This window comes from Melampsora larici-populina (genome assembly GCF_000204055.1).
Source record: "Melampsora larici-populina 98AG31 unplaced genomic scaffold MELLAscaffold_2, whole genome shotgun sequence".
Lineage (NCBI taxonomy): Eukaryota > Fungi > Basidiomycota > Pucciniomycetes > Pucciniales > Melampsoraceae > Melampsora > Melampsora laricis-populina.
Window position 1 is genome coordinate 1014744 of NW_006768766.1, and position 18032 is coordinate 1032775.

Genomic DNA, 18032 nt, shown 5'->3' on the forward strand with positions numbered 1-18032 from the left:
TTAGGTTGAACCGTTCCAATGTTCATTGAGGATATATGCGACTCGGATGGGTCACTAGGAATGAAGAGGTGGTTGGAGGGATGTTATCATCACACTTCAAGTGAAGGATTTTGGAGATATAACATGTATGCATATGTATACTTGTTATATATGTGTGTATACCTTACCTCATCAAGGACCAAAGTACCTTATTCTGTTGATGATCAAATGTTGATTATTCACAAACTGAAAGATATCAGCCACAAAAAATTCATCGACTCGCTTGACTCTATTCAATGGAGTGGATTACCAACAGGATGAACTATGCTATCAACAGAATGAAATATGTACACGTTTAAAAAGAATAGAACAGAGAAAGTCACAAATTCAACACAGCTTTGAAAGACTATATACAACTATATACAGCTATGCACACAATGAAAGGATTGAAGAGCACTTTTAGCGCAGTAACCTCGAAATTTTCAGCCCATGCTGGAATCACCGGTGGCATCCAATGCCAGGCTAGCCTTTGATCTGAACACCCTCTTGAATTCCAGGATTGATTCCTGAATATCAAATACATCGTTGTCTTGTAAGGCCAACTCAGCTAACATCAGACCTTCTTGCTGGTCATACCACGCTGGAGAAATCAAAGATAATTGAAAGCCTTTTGGGGGAAACCTGTCGGCATCCGGTGTAGGCGCATATTGGCCTCTTTCAACCAACTCTTTTGCCGCTCTTTTCTCTCTGGGGATAATTTTTCCACGCCAATGCGCCTGGTCTAGCAAGTCAATCAATGTATCCAACCCTGAGCTGCGCCATTGTAAACTTAGCTTTTGACGAGACCCAGATGAATCAGACGTTTTGAGCTTGTCATCCGAATGAACTTCAGGGTGACAGAGCATTGACCATTCTGGAGAGTTTTTGCCAAACATTTTCTCAGCTTGAGCTTTTCGTGCATTGTAGAGCTGCAAGAATCATTAGGTTAGTCTTGTATATTGTATTCCAAATTAAGCAACACCGATTTCACTAACCTTGTTCTTCATGCGCCTTTTGCTGATGATACCCTGAGTCTTCAATAAGTTTTCTTCCAGCTTCTTTCTACCTGCTGGATTCTGCAATAACACGCCGTTCCGGGTTTGATCTCGAAATTTTGGAGCCTTGTTTGTACACCACCGCCGAAGCACTTCCTCATGATTTGCCGCGGTGTTATCAGAAGTGAGGATTCCAAACTCTCGTGCACCATTTGCATCGTAAGTTTTGACCCAATGCGCAAGGATGATTGTGGCAGTTGTTGTGTTCCAAGGTGTATTGTATGACGCTTCCCAGTCAAATGTACAACGTGGGAACCCCGCCATTGCTAGAGCCGCCTCGCACTGTTTTCCAAAGTGATGTGGGTATCTTGATCTACCACGATTCAGAATTTGAGAGGTGAAAATTACTGGCTGCATCGGCTTTTTCAGAGTTGCCATTTCAGACGCATCCTTTTCGACGGTTTTACGTTGTTTTTGATTGGGTTGGAAACCAGGCAACTTCTTTGCAATATATTTCTCCATTGCTTTATCTTGAGCTTGGCAAATATAATCTTCTCGACCTTGTTTTTGGGTTTCCCAGGCTTGGTGTTCCTCCTCTGATGGTGGGTCTGGCAATTTTGTTTCTTCAAAGCCACTGAGGGCTGAGGACCCTCTGGCCTTTCGTGGGATCCCCATAAGCAGTTTAGCAAATTCATGTATTGCTCTAGCAAGAGGGGTCGATGGCTTGGGGATGGGATGTTGTGCGGCGATCTTCCATATCTCAGCATTTTGGTGCCTGATTTGAGTCAGCACTTTGAGTTGCACAGCTCTTTTTCTTTTCCGTTCAAGGACTTCGTCATGGGTGAGATCTCCATCTGGTACACACGACGTTACAAGCATCATCAGTTCTCAATTGCTGCCGTCTATATGACATTACACTGCATCGTATTACTTTTACTCACCTGAATCTTTGTCATCATCGGAATCTGAGTCACTGTCCTTGTCGTTGCCATTTTTTTCATTGGCGACTAAAATGTCATAAAATAATCAAAGTCTTCAGTGATAACCCCAATGAAGACGATCCTTTGAAATCAGACACATACCAGGATCATCGTCTTTGTCTAGACGTTGACGCTTTCCATTCTGAGTTGGTGTGTGAGCAGTCATTTGCGTTGATGACATTTGGGTTGATGTGGGAGCAGCACTCATTTCGGAAATTATACAGCGAAATTGAGTTTTCAGAGGATTATGACAAAAATCAGGACCAATGATAGACAAATTTAAATATGTATGTTTGTTTGTAAAGAAAGAAAGTATCAAAAACACCAAAGAAGAGTCAAAAGATAAAGTAATGTTATCGGAATTTGGACAAGAGAAGGCTTTCAATAGAACAAATGAAATAGACACAGCTGACCAGAAAGAAACACACGGAAAAGACTTATGATCCAATGATTGAAGTCAAACAAACGAGAACTAGATGTTATAGGCAATTCCAAACTTCGGGCTTTGTCGTTCTAGCCCTACAGTAAGGAAGGACCCCCCAACAGTGCAGGCAAAACTGTCCCAGTTCAACCTCCAGACACGCACTAATTTAGCCAACAGCCCCAGTATTACTTGCATCCCTTCCAATCATTCCACCAGGGTTATGTACATGTGTATGTGCTTTTGGCCTTTTTTGGCTGTCCACCTTTGGGATATGATGCATTTCGGATGTCTTTCACACCAGTGCATGCAGAAACCAGTCGCTGTGTCCAAAATGTTTACTGGACTTGTGTATTGCGAGGGCTTATCTGCAACAAATTCTCTCAAGAAAACCCTTGGAGGTGAAGCCAATGCCACATCGAATAGGGTTCACTTTGATTTACTTTTTGACATTGCTAGTTTGGCACATTTGATACGACGACCTCTGTCAAGCTTTCAATACATGTTCCATGGTCTCTGTCTCAGTGGTTTGTGTGTCTTTACACCGGCAACAACACATGTATATTCATATGTCTCTTGGAAAAGTTGAAATCAACCGTCGAGTGCTTTATTGAAGGACTCGCGCTTGATGCTTGCTTGGGCCTTGAGGCGAGTTAGATAGCCTTGATATGATGTAATTTTTTTGCATGTAGAGGTCGTGGCTATGGCAAGTTGTTCCTTAAGGGTATTTTTTTGGGATGCAAATTTGAAGCCATTCAAAGGAACTCACTGCTCTCAACGGAAATCAGCATCACTGGTTGAACCAGGTGTCAGGAATACTGTGAAACATTATTAATGTTTCACAGATGATGTGCAAAGAGGCCCAAATCGCCCAGCTGACCATCCAGCACCAACATGAATCAAGATCGAGGTGTGGAAGCAGTATAGGCTCTTGAGAGCGACAAGTTGATAGGTGTAACTCACTGCTCTCAACGGAGCATGAGACCAGCATAACTGGTCGAAGCAGGTGTCAGGAATACATAATGACATTACAGATGTTTCACAGATATTGTGCAAAGAGGCACAAATCGCCCAGCAGCTAAGGATCCCGCATCAACATGATTTGAGATCAAGGTGTGGAAGCAATTTAGAACCTCAAGAGCTACAATTTGATACATGTGAGATAGGAAACCCTTCACTTTCTCTTTACAGATGCACAAAGATAGGATAATAGAAATATGTAGGATTTATGGACTCCACATAAGTGTGGAATCTTAGGGGATAATTTAGTGTAATCCAATGATGCCAAGCCGCAAAATCCACCATAAGAGTGTTGAACTGCTTAAATTTTGACGGCGCTGTGAAATCATTTTAGTTTGATGTCAATCAAATGAATCAAATCAGCATCATGTCCACATGTATCTACCAAAGGAGCACAACTAACATACCATTTAGACATAGGCCAAGCGCCTTACACTCCGGCATCAATGGTACTTTCAGTATCATTGATGTCCACTGAACAACCTTCACCAATATTGGCCCGTTGGACTTTGAGTGCATCAAGTTTAGAGATGATCTTCTCAATGTCGTTTCTTGCTTTCTCCAATTCTTCCAAACGTTTGGGGAGGGAGTCTTGTATGTTGCTCTTGAAGTTAGAGAAGTTCGTGATGACATCCTGTAAGTCTTCCTGCAACTTTGCAATTTGAGTCTTGAAGCGATCTTCCGCGTCTTTTATCGCGTTTTGTTCGGCAGACATGGTGGTTATATCAATCTCATTTTCGCTGTCGTCCATCTCATCGCAAGAGACATCATCATCACTTAAATAAACATCATTTTCGAGATGGTTGAGGGGAGGTGTCAAAAACTCTTCATCATGACGTGGAAAGAGTGAAGCCATGTTTCCAATAGCCGGCAATATAGGGGCTTTCATTTTGAGTTCCACAATCTCATTAGGTAATAAATACTCTTTGAATTCAACGCTATAGAGGTCGGAAGGAAGGTGTCGGGTTATAAAACCGTACTCGGTTGACGAGGAAGTGACGTAGTTGCGAATCGATAAAATCTTTCCAGGAGAATCAGTGCGAGACTTGGCGCAAAAGCGAGATCGGCTCTCTACATATTCAACAAAGGCGACCATTTTGTGTGACCACCATCGGGGTATGATAAATTGCATCCCTCTAACAGCATGAGGACCAGGCGAAAGTTTTATCTCGGAGATATTGCCCATGATGGTGTAATTCCTTGGCTGGAAAATTTGGGCGACCTTGCTCGAAGCACCCAACATGAGCAAGTAATCAAGGTATTCCTTGCAAGCCTGGATAGAGAATCTAGTTAGGAACACAGAACCAAGATGAATGAAAAAGAAATTTGAGCAAACCTTTTTTTTCTCCGCTTCCATGAAATGATAGTCCAAGAGTTCTGAACTTTTGCATTGTTCTGGAACACAGAACCAAGATGAATGAAAAAGAAATTTGAGCAAACCTTTTTTTTCTCCGCTTCCATGAAATGATAGTCCAAGAGTTCTGAACTTTTGCATTGTTCTTGCTACATTGAAGCTAGCCTTTTGAATTGTACGGAAAGCACCGGCATGATGATTGCATGTCTGAGAATCAATTCGTTGATTGTGAATCGATAGGAGCGAGCTTTGATAGCACGGTAAAAGGAAGTCCAAAAACAATCGCCAACTAAGTGGTTCACACGATCGTCCATGTTGGTATCGTAGTTGAAAGAAAATCGCGCAAGTCCCCAGCGCATCAGGTCTATTTCGACTTCCTTCAAATCATCGGCGTCCATGTGTACGCCCGTTGGGACAAAATCCGTGGCGTCAATCAAAATAATTGTACCACTGTGAGGAAGTGGAGCGCCAATAGGGAATCGATCAAGCAAACCCTGTTGCTCAGGGACCAAAAGTGACGGGGGTATTGGCAAAGCTTCAGAGTCCCGACACATCATTACCTGCGATGCCTGCGGACAAGAGCCTAAGGTAATAAGAAAGAAAGAAAATAAGCAAAAATCTATTGACTGATGAGCAAAGAAAAGAACGCACATGAACTCGGGTCATCTCCATCTTGGACAAAGTGCCAAGTGCATCGTTTTGACGAACCGTTCTTGCCCATCTCTTGACACTTTTAGATTTAATGGTGGATGTTTTGTATGGACTGGATTACATTGTAACTAGAGTTCGGTTCAGCAATACTAAAGACTAGATTGTACAAGATTCTCAGGAAGGTGGGTGGTTTTTTGAGATAGTCAAAAGTAGGGAAATCTTCAAATCTCAAGTCAGGCTTTATTTGAATTTTTGAGGCCCATGTGAGAGCTTATTGCAGCCTGGAAGAAAGATAGAGAGGCCAACATGAAGCCAAAGCAGCAACTTGGAAACAACTCGAAGTGAGGGTGCAAGGGTAAAGCCAAGCTGTTGGTTTAACAGTCATTGATCAAGAACACCAGCAAGTCTCTGAGATATCCAAGACCATTGTGCAGATAGTAATTGAGCAAGAGATCCAGCCGATTTCTATGCATTTCAGTAGAGCGATACCGCTCAAATGACTGTAAGAGCACACAAATTGATCTCAACGTGTGCGTGACATCATATGTTAAACGCAAAAGACCAACATTAAGTGGGTTTGGTTAGCTTTGACGACATGTTGTGAATCTGTGAAGTTGGAAGAACTTCATAACGGAAGAGGATCAGGTCTCAAACAACCAACATTAAGTGGGTTTGGTTAGCTTTGACGGCATGTTCAGAATCTGTGAAGTGGGTAGGACAGCGGAAGAACGTCATAACGGAAGAGAATCGGCTCATTTTGTCAGAAAGACCGGTGAACCAACTCTCAACAGACAAGCTCAGACTGCCTATGTCTCATCAACGTCTCGCTAGTTGAACACTTGGACAAAGGCCAGTTGGATTGGAAATGTAAGACCTCTTCGAGACAGCTACCAGTGTTCTACAGCAGGTCATTTGTGTGTGCACGTCGACGTGCTATAGCAAAACTGACACGGTGTATGCATCAAAAGGTAGGTTTGAACAAAGAGGCACTGATCATATCCTGCAAGACACATAGTGAAATTAGTACGCCAGTTAGATCTTACATTGTGCTCATATTGTCCAAGAAGCTGACGTGGGATTGCAAGCAGTCACATTGCCAGATTGTTCGGTTTTGATTAGGCCTTCGCCCCGGCACCTCCCCGGCCAATCTGAGGTATCCCACGGCCCGAACCCGCGGGGTCCCCGGAACTCGGGGTTAGTGTTTTCCTCTCCCGAGGCCCGCCCCCGCACTCCCTGCCAGGGTATGCGGGGGCTGCGGGGAGCACCCTAAAAATTAAAAAAAAAAATCCCAAAAAAGGAACCCAAGGGGTCAGAAGACTCCATCACGACTCGTCTCACACCTCCTCTAGCGCCCTCTAGACCTCCAAACTCAATCAAATCAACAAACTAAATTACTAATAGTCTAAAATGGTAGTCAAACAGGCCTCGGACGGACCAGGAGACGCAACAACCGCGATTCAAGGGGAAGGTTTAGATGAAACCTTCCCTTTTCCCCTTTCTCTTACCCTTTCTTTCGCCTATTTAACTCCATTTCCCTTCAAGTTCAAATCACCAAAATCACTTTATCCCCTCATCGATATCATGGACCAAATCGATCTCACCGGTGATTCTGCGGGTAGTCAGGCCGGAGATGGCCCAGAAGTCGAAGATGCTCATATCAACACAGCCTCTAACAACGGTAAGAGAAGCTGGTTTTGGACTCACTTTAACCCTACAGCGTGCGGCAAGAAGGTTCAGTGCACTGTGACATCAAAGCGTGGGATAGAATGTGGAGCGTTACTCGTTCGTGACCTAAGATCAAGCACGAAAGGGATGTCCGATCATCTCACCGCCAAACATAAGCTTGGAGATCCCAACAAGAGGGCAAAACGGATGGGCATGATCCAGCAATTCTTGGAAACTGGGAAGTCAAAAAGCATGGTAAGTGTTTCTCTGAATCTTTTCATCCTTCTATCATTCTTCATTCTTCAGTCTTTTCTCCTTTTTCTCACTCGAGTCTCATCCATCCATGATTGTTTGCTTCATTTTGAAGCCTCGCTTGACTACAGCTTCTCTAAAGACAGCGATCTGTTATCTTATTTCCGATTGTGATCTTTTGTTTGCGATGATCGAGAAGAAGTCATTTACTACTTTACTTAGACTTTGTAACGCTGAAACAACTTCCATGATAGTCAAGGAAGATGCTATAACTCGACACTTGCGAGAGGTGCTTCTCTTTCATCAAGAACACCTCCAAGGGCAACTACTCGCTGAAGCTCCCGCCGTCTCATACACACTTGATGCGTGGACAGCGCCGAACAATACGGCGTTCATGGCGGTCACGGCTCATATGATCAACTCGAATTTTGAGAAGGTCGATGTCCTTCTCCGCATTCCTCACGTCCAGGGTCAGTGTTTCTATTTTCTTCAAATAATTTGAACTTTTAACTGATTTGTGGTTTCTTTCAGGAGCCCACACGGGCAAAAACTTTGCGGAATTGTTTATGGAAACAATTGCCCCTTATGGAGGTCTGAAGAATCTCGCCTCGATCACCACGGACAATGCATCCTCCAACAAAACCATGGCAAAAGAGATCGAGGCTGCTTCGGGTGGGACTTTCAAGGCTGACAAGAACCTTCTAGGCTGTGTAGCACACGTTCTAAATCTAGCTGTGATTGCTGGACTCAAAGTTCTCGGGCCACTTGATGAATCCTCAGACGACGGCGACGATCTCCCAGCAAATCTGATGGCCATCGACCATCTGGTGGATACACCTGATGGAGCCCATGTCGATATGGCTTCTGTTTACAAGCGTATTCATGGTATCTCTACTTACACTTGCGGCAGCCCTCAGTGCCTGGAGTCGTTTCAGAACTTCATTCGACTGTTCCCACCTAACACTTCTACACCTACTGCGGCTCAAACGCTAATCCTTGATGTGCAAACTCGTTGGAACTCCACCTACGCTATGTTTGAGTGTGCCTTGTTACTCAGGTACGTTCAACATAGCTTAATTACTCACCTTCCTATGCTGACAACTTTTTTTCTCGCATAGGACTGCTTGTGATCAATTCTCTGCTACCCCTGAGGGAGCGAAGTTCAAGTTGACTCCAATTGAGTGGAAGCAGCTTGAAGTTATGATCAACTTTCTCAAACCGCTTAATGATGCGACCGAGCGACTTTGTGCAACCAGGTACCCTACAATCAACAGTGTGATTCCAATCTATGTTGTCGTGATCAACAAATTACAAGCGGTAAGATTTCTTTACCACTCTTCATCATTGGTTTCTCAAGCTAATTGGATTCAAGGTTTGATGATCGCAGGTACGCCATACATACGACATCGGTCAGCTTATCCCAGCAGGAGATGACATGATCAACAAACTTCAAACGTACCTAATTGCTGCCTTGAAGAAACCAGGCCCCGTCTGTTTGACTATTCTAGATCCTCGTGTTAAATTAGAGTTTTACAAAACTCACTTCGACTCTCTTGCAATCTGTGGGCACTTGGTTGACTCGTTGAGGGCAGACTTCATCGAAGCTGCACAGGCTTATTCCAGCTTTGCGACTCCTGAGATAATCAACACCCATTCACCAGCTCCCACCCCCGCTACATCACTTGACGACAACCTGTATGGCGTACCAGAAATCTCCGACAACAATTCAGTCACAAACGAGATTACTCGTTATCTTTTGGAGCCGCTTGAACACAAGGATAACGATATCCTTGCGTACTGGAAGGGAAGGGTGAAGGCTTACCCTGCCCTGTCTGCCATGGCAATGGCTTACCTCGCCATTCCAGCCACAAGCTGCCCTTCCAAGCACGTCTTTTCCAAAGGCAGGGCTGTCCTGCGATATTCAAGATCAACACTTAATCCCGATACAGTTGAGCGTCTTCTTTGTGTTAAAGAGTGGTACCGCGCCTTTGGCCCAGTTTGGCCCAGCTTATTTCAATGGCCTCGATGAATAAATGAAAAGGGTCTTGATTACAAATGATAGGAAATTGAAAACATAGTGATATATGTGATTTAAAGTACAAAAGTGCTGTCTTATATGGAATGAAATACACCTTTGCCCATGTTCTGCTGTCCCCCAAAAACTTGCCTAAAAAGCCGGGGAGTGCGGGGAATTGCCATCGCTCCCGGCTCCCGCCCCCGCTGGTCCCCGCGGGACTTCCCAAAAGCCGTCCCAAAACCTGCCCCCGCGGGGGCGGGAGCCGGGGAGTCCCCGAAATTCCGGGGTCGGGGCGAAGGCCTAGTTTTGATGCCCCCGTCTGATTCAAGAATCCCACAACCAGGTAATTAGCAAGACAATTTTTGTATTTCATGAAGTGGGTCTGTTGACTGACTTACGTTCTCCTAATTACATTCAAGCAGGGGGGCATTCGCGTACTGTTGATCCTGCTACAGAATTTCCAAGCCTAGAGCATGGTCGGTTGGCTTTTCCTTGCCCAAAGCCTACTGTTTTGAATCCAATGGTCGCACCAAAATATTGGAAAGATAAGGGAAAAGAAATCCCTGAAGATGACGAGGACTGGACCCCCGCAGATGAAGTATCATCAGCAGAATCCGAAGTAGATGACCGTGTGATCAGAAACCTAGGCGGGACAAAAAACTCGAAAAATCACTTCCCAAACACTCATCAGTCAGGTTCAAACACAACCAATCCGAATATAAAGAATCCAACAACCAATCCAAACACCCCACCGGCTGATCCTCTGTTTGAAGAAGACTTTAATCGGAACAAAGGCGTTCAAGATCCGGATTTAGCCTCGACTGTTGCTGAACAGACTCGAACTATAGCTCACCTTCATGTGAAGTTGACCAAAACAGATGCCAAGGTTGAAGCCCTCGAAAGCGAGGTGAGGACTTTGACTGGCATTGTTGATAAATTGATTGGGAAGAGTAAAGAATCTGAAGAAAGTGGAAGCAAAAGTGGGGGCCGGACAGCAGTAAGCTCAGAGTCTTGAACTTCAGTTTTAAACAAAAGAAGAATAACTTATGTTCTAAAAAACCTTTCTTAATGTCTCAAACAGGCTTGTGTGCAATTCCATGTGGCGTGTATGTTAGGTCCAGGTGCCCACAAAAAGCTCCCCAATCCTGCAAGTTTGGAAGAGAAGGCAAGTTGGTTGAGTCAACAACCAATTCACTCGGTCGAATTCAATGTGGACTTAGAATCCCAAACGTCGGAGGCAGCAGAAACGAGTTCAAATGCTACACACCCAGATGGTCCAGGACATCCCGACTCAAGCCCTCAACAACTGTCCGTCATACGCCAGATGATGAATGCAGTAAGGGTTGAGAGTTTTTGTCTAGACTTTTCTCGGTCTATGTCCTCAGGTGAAAACAAATGGGTATGGGATCTGGCGATGAAGATTTTTATTAAACTTGTTGAATGCGGAGAGTACGGTGGTATTCCTGTAACATCACAGGGTATCAGTACAATAAAAAAATGTTTCACATCACACGTTGAGTCACTTCAAAAACGGTAAGTATCAATCCAGTCTGCATATATATATACTTGATGCTCTGCTTCTCATGACATCATTGATAAAGCTTGATCATCTAACGCAGGAACCGCCAAGAAAATTGGGACGTTGCACGTAAACAAAAGGCTGCAGACAAAGTGAGACGGTCAACTCGAATGAGACATTTGAGTCCCATATCTTTGGTTCTGACAAAGGTTTTGAATACTGATACTCACAACTCCGTACAGCTGAAAGCTCTACGGGATCAAATAGTACTTTCAAGACAATGTTTATGGCCACTTTTGGTCATAATGCAAGCTGCTTGCAGTGATGATGAGACAGAAACAGATGAAGATGGGTCACTCGACGATGTTGTGCGAGCAAACCGACCATGTCGCGTGAGAAAACTAATTTGGCGCAGTGACGCTTCAGAATCGCTATGTCTCCTAGTTGACAAATACAAATCTAGAGTTGTCGAATCTATTCCTGGGACTTCGCCTGGTCAAAAGGGACGTCGGCCACGACAGCGCATCCGAGGTAATCATCGACCGCTCAGCAGAATAGAAGCGCCAGTTGGCTTGCCAGTAGACTGCTATTCAGATGAGTGGCTGGGAACCTTATCAGCTGTGCAGCGGGCTCAGCTAGAGATACACCCAGCGCCTGTTCTTGGGCAATTCAGTTCTATGCTTGCCACAGATGACTAATTAATACCACTCTAATGTATCTTTTCACATCTTTTGAAAACAACCATATATTTCGCTCTACATATTGTGAGAAGATATGTACATACCAGAGCAAAAATCAACTTCAGATTCAATAGGTTCATGTGTGGACAAAGAAGCATTAGAACACACAGCTCAGCGCTTTAAGTGTCCAACTGACTTATAAATAAAACCTGATAATGGAATATTTAGTTTAAATATCATCACGTGCAGTATTTTGTTGTTCTACGTTCCTCTACTTTATAATATTTTATGTATTGAGATTCAGTAGACTGGAACGGTGATTCCAGATTAGAATCCACATAGAGTCTTTTTGCATAGTTGAGTTTAGAAAACAAAAAAGCGAGAGGAGATTTCAGCAAGACAAGTGTGGCATGTGGTCGAAATAGACAAGATTTTACTTCAACAGTTCCAAAGAAGAAAAGGTTTGGTAAGATAACTTGGACACAAAAGTGATCTCCACTGAGATCTATACCAAAATTGAATCAAACCAAATGAGCTCATTGAATAACAATTATCGTTCCATCGACACAAGCGCTACAGTTGCAAGGTTTAACTGCTTGTGAAGCTCTTGTGGCCTATACATGATCCATGCGCAATGAGAAACTACCTTGTTCAATCTGATAATACGATCTTCGGTTGGCCCCCAAGCATAAAGATGCACCTGAACATCTGGTGACTGCAACATTGGGTTATATGTATCTGGAGGAAGAGGTGGAAAGCATTGAACTTCAATCCAAGTGTCCCAAACACTTTGAGATGATTTTGGTAATCGACAATGGACACAAATGGAGTATATCCTACCAAACATTGTTTTTTTGTTTGTACCAGTGGTGAATTTGATGAAACTATTGTTTGCGTTTGCAGTGAAGGTCGAAAAAGAGACATCCATGTATTCAATATGCTTGTGGAAAAACGCGCGCGGTGTAATTGGAACACATCCAACCAATTCTTCGTCTTTCTTTTGACACCACTCATCGGGAAGGAGCCATGTAAAGGCATCAGCTTTTTCGCTGTTCAAATAGCTGACTATGAGGTTGAGCAGATTGTTGTTGATCGGCTCAAGGTTTGAGTTTGAAAGTTTCTTTGAAGGACGCGGAGGGGGATTGTAAAGTGATTGAAGGCGTGTAGCATACAGTTTCAGAGGTTCAGGGAGTTTATCACCCCCAAGGAGTGCAGAAAGGTTCCCAGCCCAACCAAATCCTTTAACAAAAGTGATTTTGAGTTCACCTGATTTCAAAAGGGACTGTAGATGTAAACAACTTTGATGAGAATGTATATCAAATAGAGAAAAAGCCTACCAATGTGATTGTTGTGGCACCCTTTAAGGATTTTTCCGATCAAACATTCAAAAGGGAATGACCACCAAGCACGTACGGGACCAAAATGTTTGAGACAATCGGCCAGGTGTATTGTCATGTGATGATTTGGTGCAAGACTACAATGCTGAAAGAGTTTCGCCGAACTTCTTAGATACTCCTTGACATGATGGCGATACCTTTGGATCTGATCAGCATTCATAGTACGCTTCAGAGCCAAGTTTACAAGAGAGACGAGATGACAAAAATTTTTGAGAAGAGCAGTTTTGGAATGATCTCGACCGCTCCATAGCGGAATCAATGTCAAGGGCAATTGGATTGTAAATATATTACGCCATTCATCGGCTTTTAGCTTTCCAAATGATGCCTTTCCGATCACAGGTAAGGCCTGGACCCGGCCCGGCTTGGCCTCAAAATCATGAGCCGAGCCGGTGTAAGGTTCTATCAGAACCTTCACTGAGGGTCCGGATTCTTGTCCGGCTTGACTTCTCTTGAGAGAGCACTAACTTAGAACTTTGGTTTCTATTGCGACCTAGCTCCAGAAAGTCCCATACGTGGCTCTCTGAGGAGTCAGTAACTCTAATCTAGAAGAATACAAAGAAAGAGAGAAATGGGATAGAAAGACTCACCTAGCTCCAGAAAGTCCCATACGTGGCTCTCTGAGGAGTGAGGACTCTCCGAAGCCAGGCGTTGAGGAGAAAGGTAAGGAGACGCCTATCTAAACCCATGATACAAATCCCATACTTCCTGCCTATCCGTGTACCTCTTACACCCTCCCTTCCTAAAAAGAAAAGTCACTTGAGAAGATAAAGAGAAAGAAAGAAAAAAAAATCTATAGAAGAAAAAAAAAAGAAAACACCCCCACACACAAAAAAAATTTTGAAACCACACTAAAGAGAAAAAAATGGTGCAAATGGCATAACTCGCCCCAGAACTGACCATAACTCGTCCCATGAAAGAAAATTTATATTATAGAGAAAAAGAAAAAAATTGAAAAAGAATTGAATAATTTGGAGAAAATTGAGAGTGTTTCTACGTCTTGAGTCTTGAGGTGAATTAATTTGAATCTTGAGTTGAATTAAATTGAATCTTGAGGTGAATTAAATTGTTTCCTTGTGTTTTGCTGTTCCGGTTTGACTTGTCATGAAATCGTTAATATATTCGTCTCGTCTGTTTTCGTTATCGGGATCTGCTATGTAGGAAATGTTTTTGCTTGCTAGCCGTTTCATGGAATCATGGAAGAAAATTTATGCATCGTACTCACATTGCGGGGGCACTAACGTGTCAATAAAACACACACCCCCTGTCAAGCTTCCTAGCTTTCCCCAGAGATTCCAATCCAGGACCTAGAGGGGATGTTTTCGGAGTCTGACAAATCACGTTGGTGACTGCAACAGTCGCTTCGTCCTCTGGCTTCGCCCGTGCTAGACGTCCTTCTCGGGTTAGGGCACTGTTGTTTGGGAGAGAATCCTGCTTGCCAACCTCTTCTTTAATAACGGGAAAGAAAAACGTATCGCACTCACATTGCGGGGGTGCTAGCGTATTCTCTCGAATACACACCCCCTTGTCACAAATCCTAGCTTGCCCCATGGGCTCCTTTCGAGACTCTCGTGGGGTTGGTTCCGGTCGTGACAAGACCACCTCAGTGGCCGCAACGTTGTCAATAACCTCCTGCTCGGCGATTTGGTGGTATAGCTTAAGCTTCGAGATGTGGAAAACTGGGTGTGATTGGTCGTTTGTACCAAGTTGAAGTCGATAATTCCTGCCCGAATTCAGCACCTCCAAGACCTCATACGGTCCATCATATCGCGCTCGAAGCTTGCTAGTTGGCTTGAATTTACCGCCTACTGCTTGCTGCCGATCGTGACTGTCTATCAAGACCAGGTCCCCAACTTCAAACGCCTGTCCCTCTTGGCGTCTTTGATTGTAATGAAATGCCTGATCTACGCGACTCAGCCATAATCTGTCCCTCCAAGCCGCCCATTCAGCTTGGCTCCTCTCGATCCAGTGCTTTACGTTGTCAGGATCATCTTCGAGCGGTTGTTGAATGGGGAAAAGCCGTGGTATGCGACCATAAACAAAATGAAAGGGAGAGACCCCTGTCGCGATGTTTACGGCTGAGTTGATTGCGAATTCAGCTGCCGGTAATGATTGAAACCACTTGCCATGTTTGTCTCCTGCGTAATGGCGAAGCATTTGACCTACGGTCTTGTTAGATCTCTCGCTCCGACCGTCTGCTTGGGGGTGATAGGATGTTGACAGATTGACTTTCACTCCTAGAAGTTCATGAAGCCTTTTCCAGAACTTCGACGTCCATGCTTTGTCCCAATCGCCAATGATGGACTCAGGCAGGCCGAATATCGAGGACCAAGCGCTATACAATCTTGCCGCTGAACGTTCCGCCGTGTCTCGCTGTGACGCGGCAATGAGTCTGACGAATCCCGTTAGCCTGCATGTGCACGATAATATCATATCATACCCTGAAACTTTTGGAAACGGCCCGATGAAATTGATAGCAATTGATTCCATGGGACTACTCGGAATTGGTGAGCTTTGCAATCGTCCTGAAGTGGCAGTAGTACGCGCTTTGTTTCGTTGGCATGAATCACACGACTTCAGCTGAGTTTCGACCTCTTTCGCCATCCCCGGCCAAAAAAAAGTCGTTCGGAGTCTTGTCAACGTCTTCAGAGCACCCAGATGTCCTAATGCGCCATGAGCTTGTGATATAAAGTCGTGTCAAAGTGTGCTGTGCTGCGGCACCACTAGACGTCCGTCCAAGTATAGCAGGTCATCTTTCATGACACAGTCCTTTCGCAGCGGCAGGACTTTACGTAATTTGATGCAGAACTTGTCAAGTTTGTACCCCTCTTGGATAAGCTTGAGTTCCTCCTCCCCCAACGATGCACGTACCTCACATAGGGCTACCTCGTCCCGTCGAGAGAGAGCGTCAGCAACTGAATTGTTTTGGCCTTTAAGATATTTGAAATCAAGATCAAACTGGGAAAGCGTCTCCAACCACCTTGCTTGGCGCCGGCTAAGGTTACGCTGTGTGAGTAAGGACGTCAGCAAGTGATGGTCAGACATGACGTTTACCCGCATTCCCAACAGCAACAATTTCCATTTGTTCAGCGCATTCACCACAGCCAACAGCTCCTGCTCGTGGACCGGATAATTCTTCTCGGCAGGGTTCATGATGCGGCTTTCATAAGCAATTGGTGAAGCTGTGTCCCATTTGATTCCTTGGAACAGAGCGGCCCCTAAACCATTTCCGCTGGCGTCAGTGAATAACCAAAGTGGTTCATCAGACTCATAATTGAGATTTTGGAGTACCGGAAGTGTAGTGATCAGACGCTTGATGTTGTTAAAGGCTTGCTCTTCTGCTTCACCCCATCGGAAAGGCTTTCCTTTCAGTGATGTACTAGTCAAAGGGCTAAGTGTTCCAACATAGCGTGAAAGCCCGTCGATGAATTTCTTCATCCATTGAACGGTACCCAAGAATTTCAATAGTTGTTTTGAATTGCTGGGTGACGCCCATTTTGAGATCTTCTCTACTTTCTTGTCATCCGGACAAACTCCTGCTTCACTAATTTCATGGCCCAAGAACTTGATTTGCCGACGGAATAGTTTACTCTTCTTGATTGAGCAATAAAGTTTTGCACCTCGTAAACGCTCCAGTACTTGACACAGGTGAATTTCATGTTCTTCTACGGTTTGTGAAAAAATAACTATATCATCAATGTATACCACACATATCTTTCCTACTAACTTGCCAAGGATTTCTTCATTTCTTGCTTGATGTGTTGCCGGGCCATTTGTAAGTCCCATTGGCATTACAACCCACTCATACAGACCCCACGGAGTTTTTACCGCCGTCAGTGGGATGTCCTCTTCCCGCATACGGTCTTGGAAAAATGAATTAGTCTGGTCAACTATTGACCAAACTTTTCCTGTTGCTACCAGTTGTATGGACTCATCAACATTTGGCAAGGGTGCTCGGTCCTTGACCGTGTACTTGTTCAATGTACGGTAGTCGCAGATCCATCTAGGCAATTCGGTTGGGTCTTTTTTTGGAATAATCATGGATGGTGATCCATACTGGCTCTGAGACCTCCGAATTCGTCCAGCTTTGATGTGCTGATCAATAAGCTTACGCCATGAATCCCTGTGTTTCAATGGATACCCGTATTGCTTTTCATTAATCACTACATGCGGGTCAGTCAAGACAATTTTGTGTCGACACTGTCTACCGGCATCTGGCAGGCCTTCAGGCAAGGGTTCATCTGGCGGATCACCATCTTCAACAGGTGGGAGTTCCGCCAGGAAAAGGTCTTTGAATTCGTGTAGCATCGCTGACTCCCGCTCGCTCAAGTCTTGTACGACTTTGACTGCTTGAATGTTATCAATGGCACATAATAGCCTGTTCAATTTAGATTGTATTTCTTTTTCATAAAGAGTTTTTCCACTAGGAGTGTGTAATACACATCTTCGATGCAAGGACACATCTAATTTAAACTTTGACAGGAAAGGTGATCCTAAAATCATATCATAAGTCGTACCCAATGGTGCTAATTTGAAAAAAACGGCTCCAAAACGTATGCTGGGATGTTGACATTTGAGATTAGCAATTGCAAATTCTTGTAGAATTACAGGAGTCCCCTCAGTTGCAATAGCGAGACGTACCTTGACTGGTGCAACCAAAGGTCTCCGAGGTAGGTGTAATTCACGCGCCATGCTGTTGGACATGAGATTCGTCCCGGCTCCTGAATTGATGAGCGCCCGTACAAGTTTCCCATTGCATGTCAGTTCCAGAATGATGGGAGAGACTGATGTAGAGGGTGCGCACCTCAATTCATCACTGTCCTCCTTTTCGATTAGACTCGCACGAAATGCATCCGCTTCTTCATACGCAGCGATGTCCTCAGCTAACAGTTCCGAAAAGGTATCGACTGCTGCTACGCGAGAAGTGGTTGCAGCAGCAGGTGGTCGTCCAGCTGGCCTCTGCGTTGGTGTTCCGGGTGCCGTAGTGTTGTTGGTGATGCCAGTTGAGCGATTTGGTCTGGGGCCAGGATTGAAATCCGATGGTACAGATAAGAACCGTGTGTTCT

General features: G+C 44.4%; 3 protein-coding genes across 3 annotated transcripts; 1 reads left to right on the forward strand and 2 right to left on the reverse strand.

Annotated features, from left to right (window-relative positions):
• Positions 1-461: 461 nt before the first annotated feature.
• On the reverse strand, positions 462-2201 carry MELLADRAFT_89003 (uncharacterized protein; the record flags this gene model as incomplete). Its single annotated transcript, XM_007404752.1, has 4 exons — positions 462-947; positions 1014-1867; positions 1955-2020; positions 2096-2201. The coding sequence occupies 4 exons, from the start codon at positions 2199-2201 to the stop codon at positions 462-464; spliced, it is 1512 nt and encodes a 503-aa protein (XP_007404814.1).
• A 1663-nt stretch (positions 2202-3864) lies between these two features.
• On the reverse strand, positions 3865-5509 carry MELLADRAFT_101677 (uncharacterized protein; the record flags this gene model as incomplete). The annotated part of the gene is made up of 5 exons (XM_007404751.1): positions 3865-4707; positions 4771-4829; positions 4875-4995; positions 5091-5371; positions 5440-5509. The coding sequence occupies 5 exons, from the start codon at positions 5507-5509 to the stop codon at positions 3865-3867; spliced, it is 1374 nt and encodes a 457-aa protein (XP_007404813.1).
• A 4384-nt stretch (positions 5510-9893) lies between these two features.
• On the forward strand, positions 9894-11590 carry MELLADRAFT_101678 (uncharacterized protein; the record flags this gene model as incomplete). Its single annotated transcript, XM_007404215.1, has 3 exons — positions 9894-10370; positions 10455-10542; positions 11337-11590. The coding sequence occupies 3 exons, from the start codon at positions 9894-9896 to the stop codon at positions 11588-11590; spliced, it is 819 nt and encodes a 272-aa protein (XP_007404277.1).
• Positions 11591-18032: the final 6442 nt, after the last annotated feature.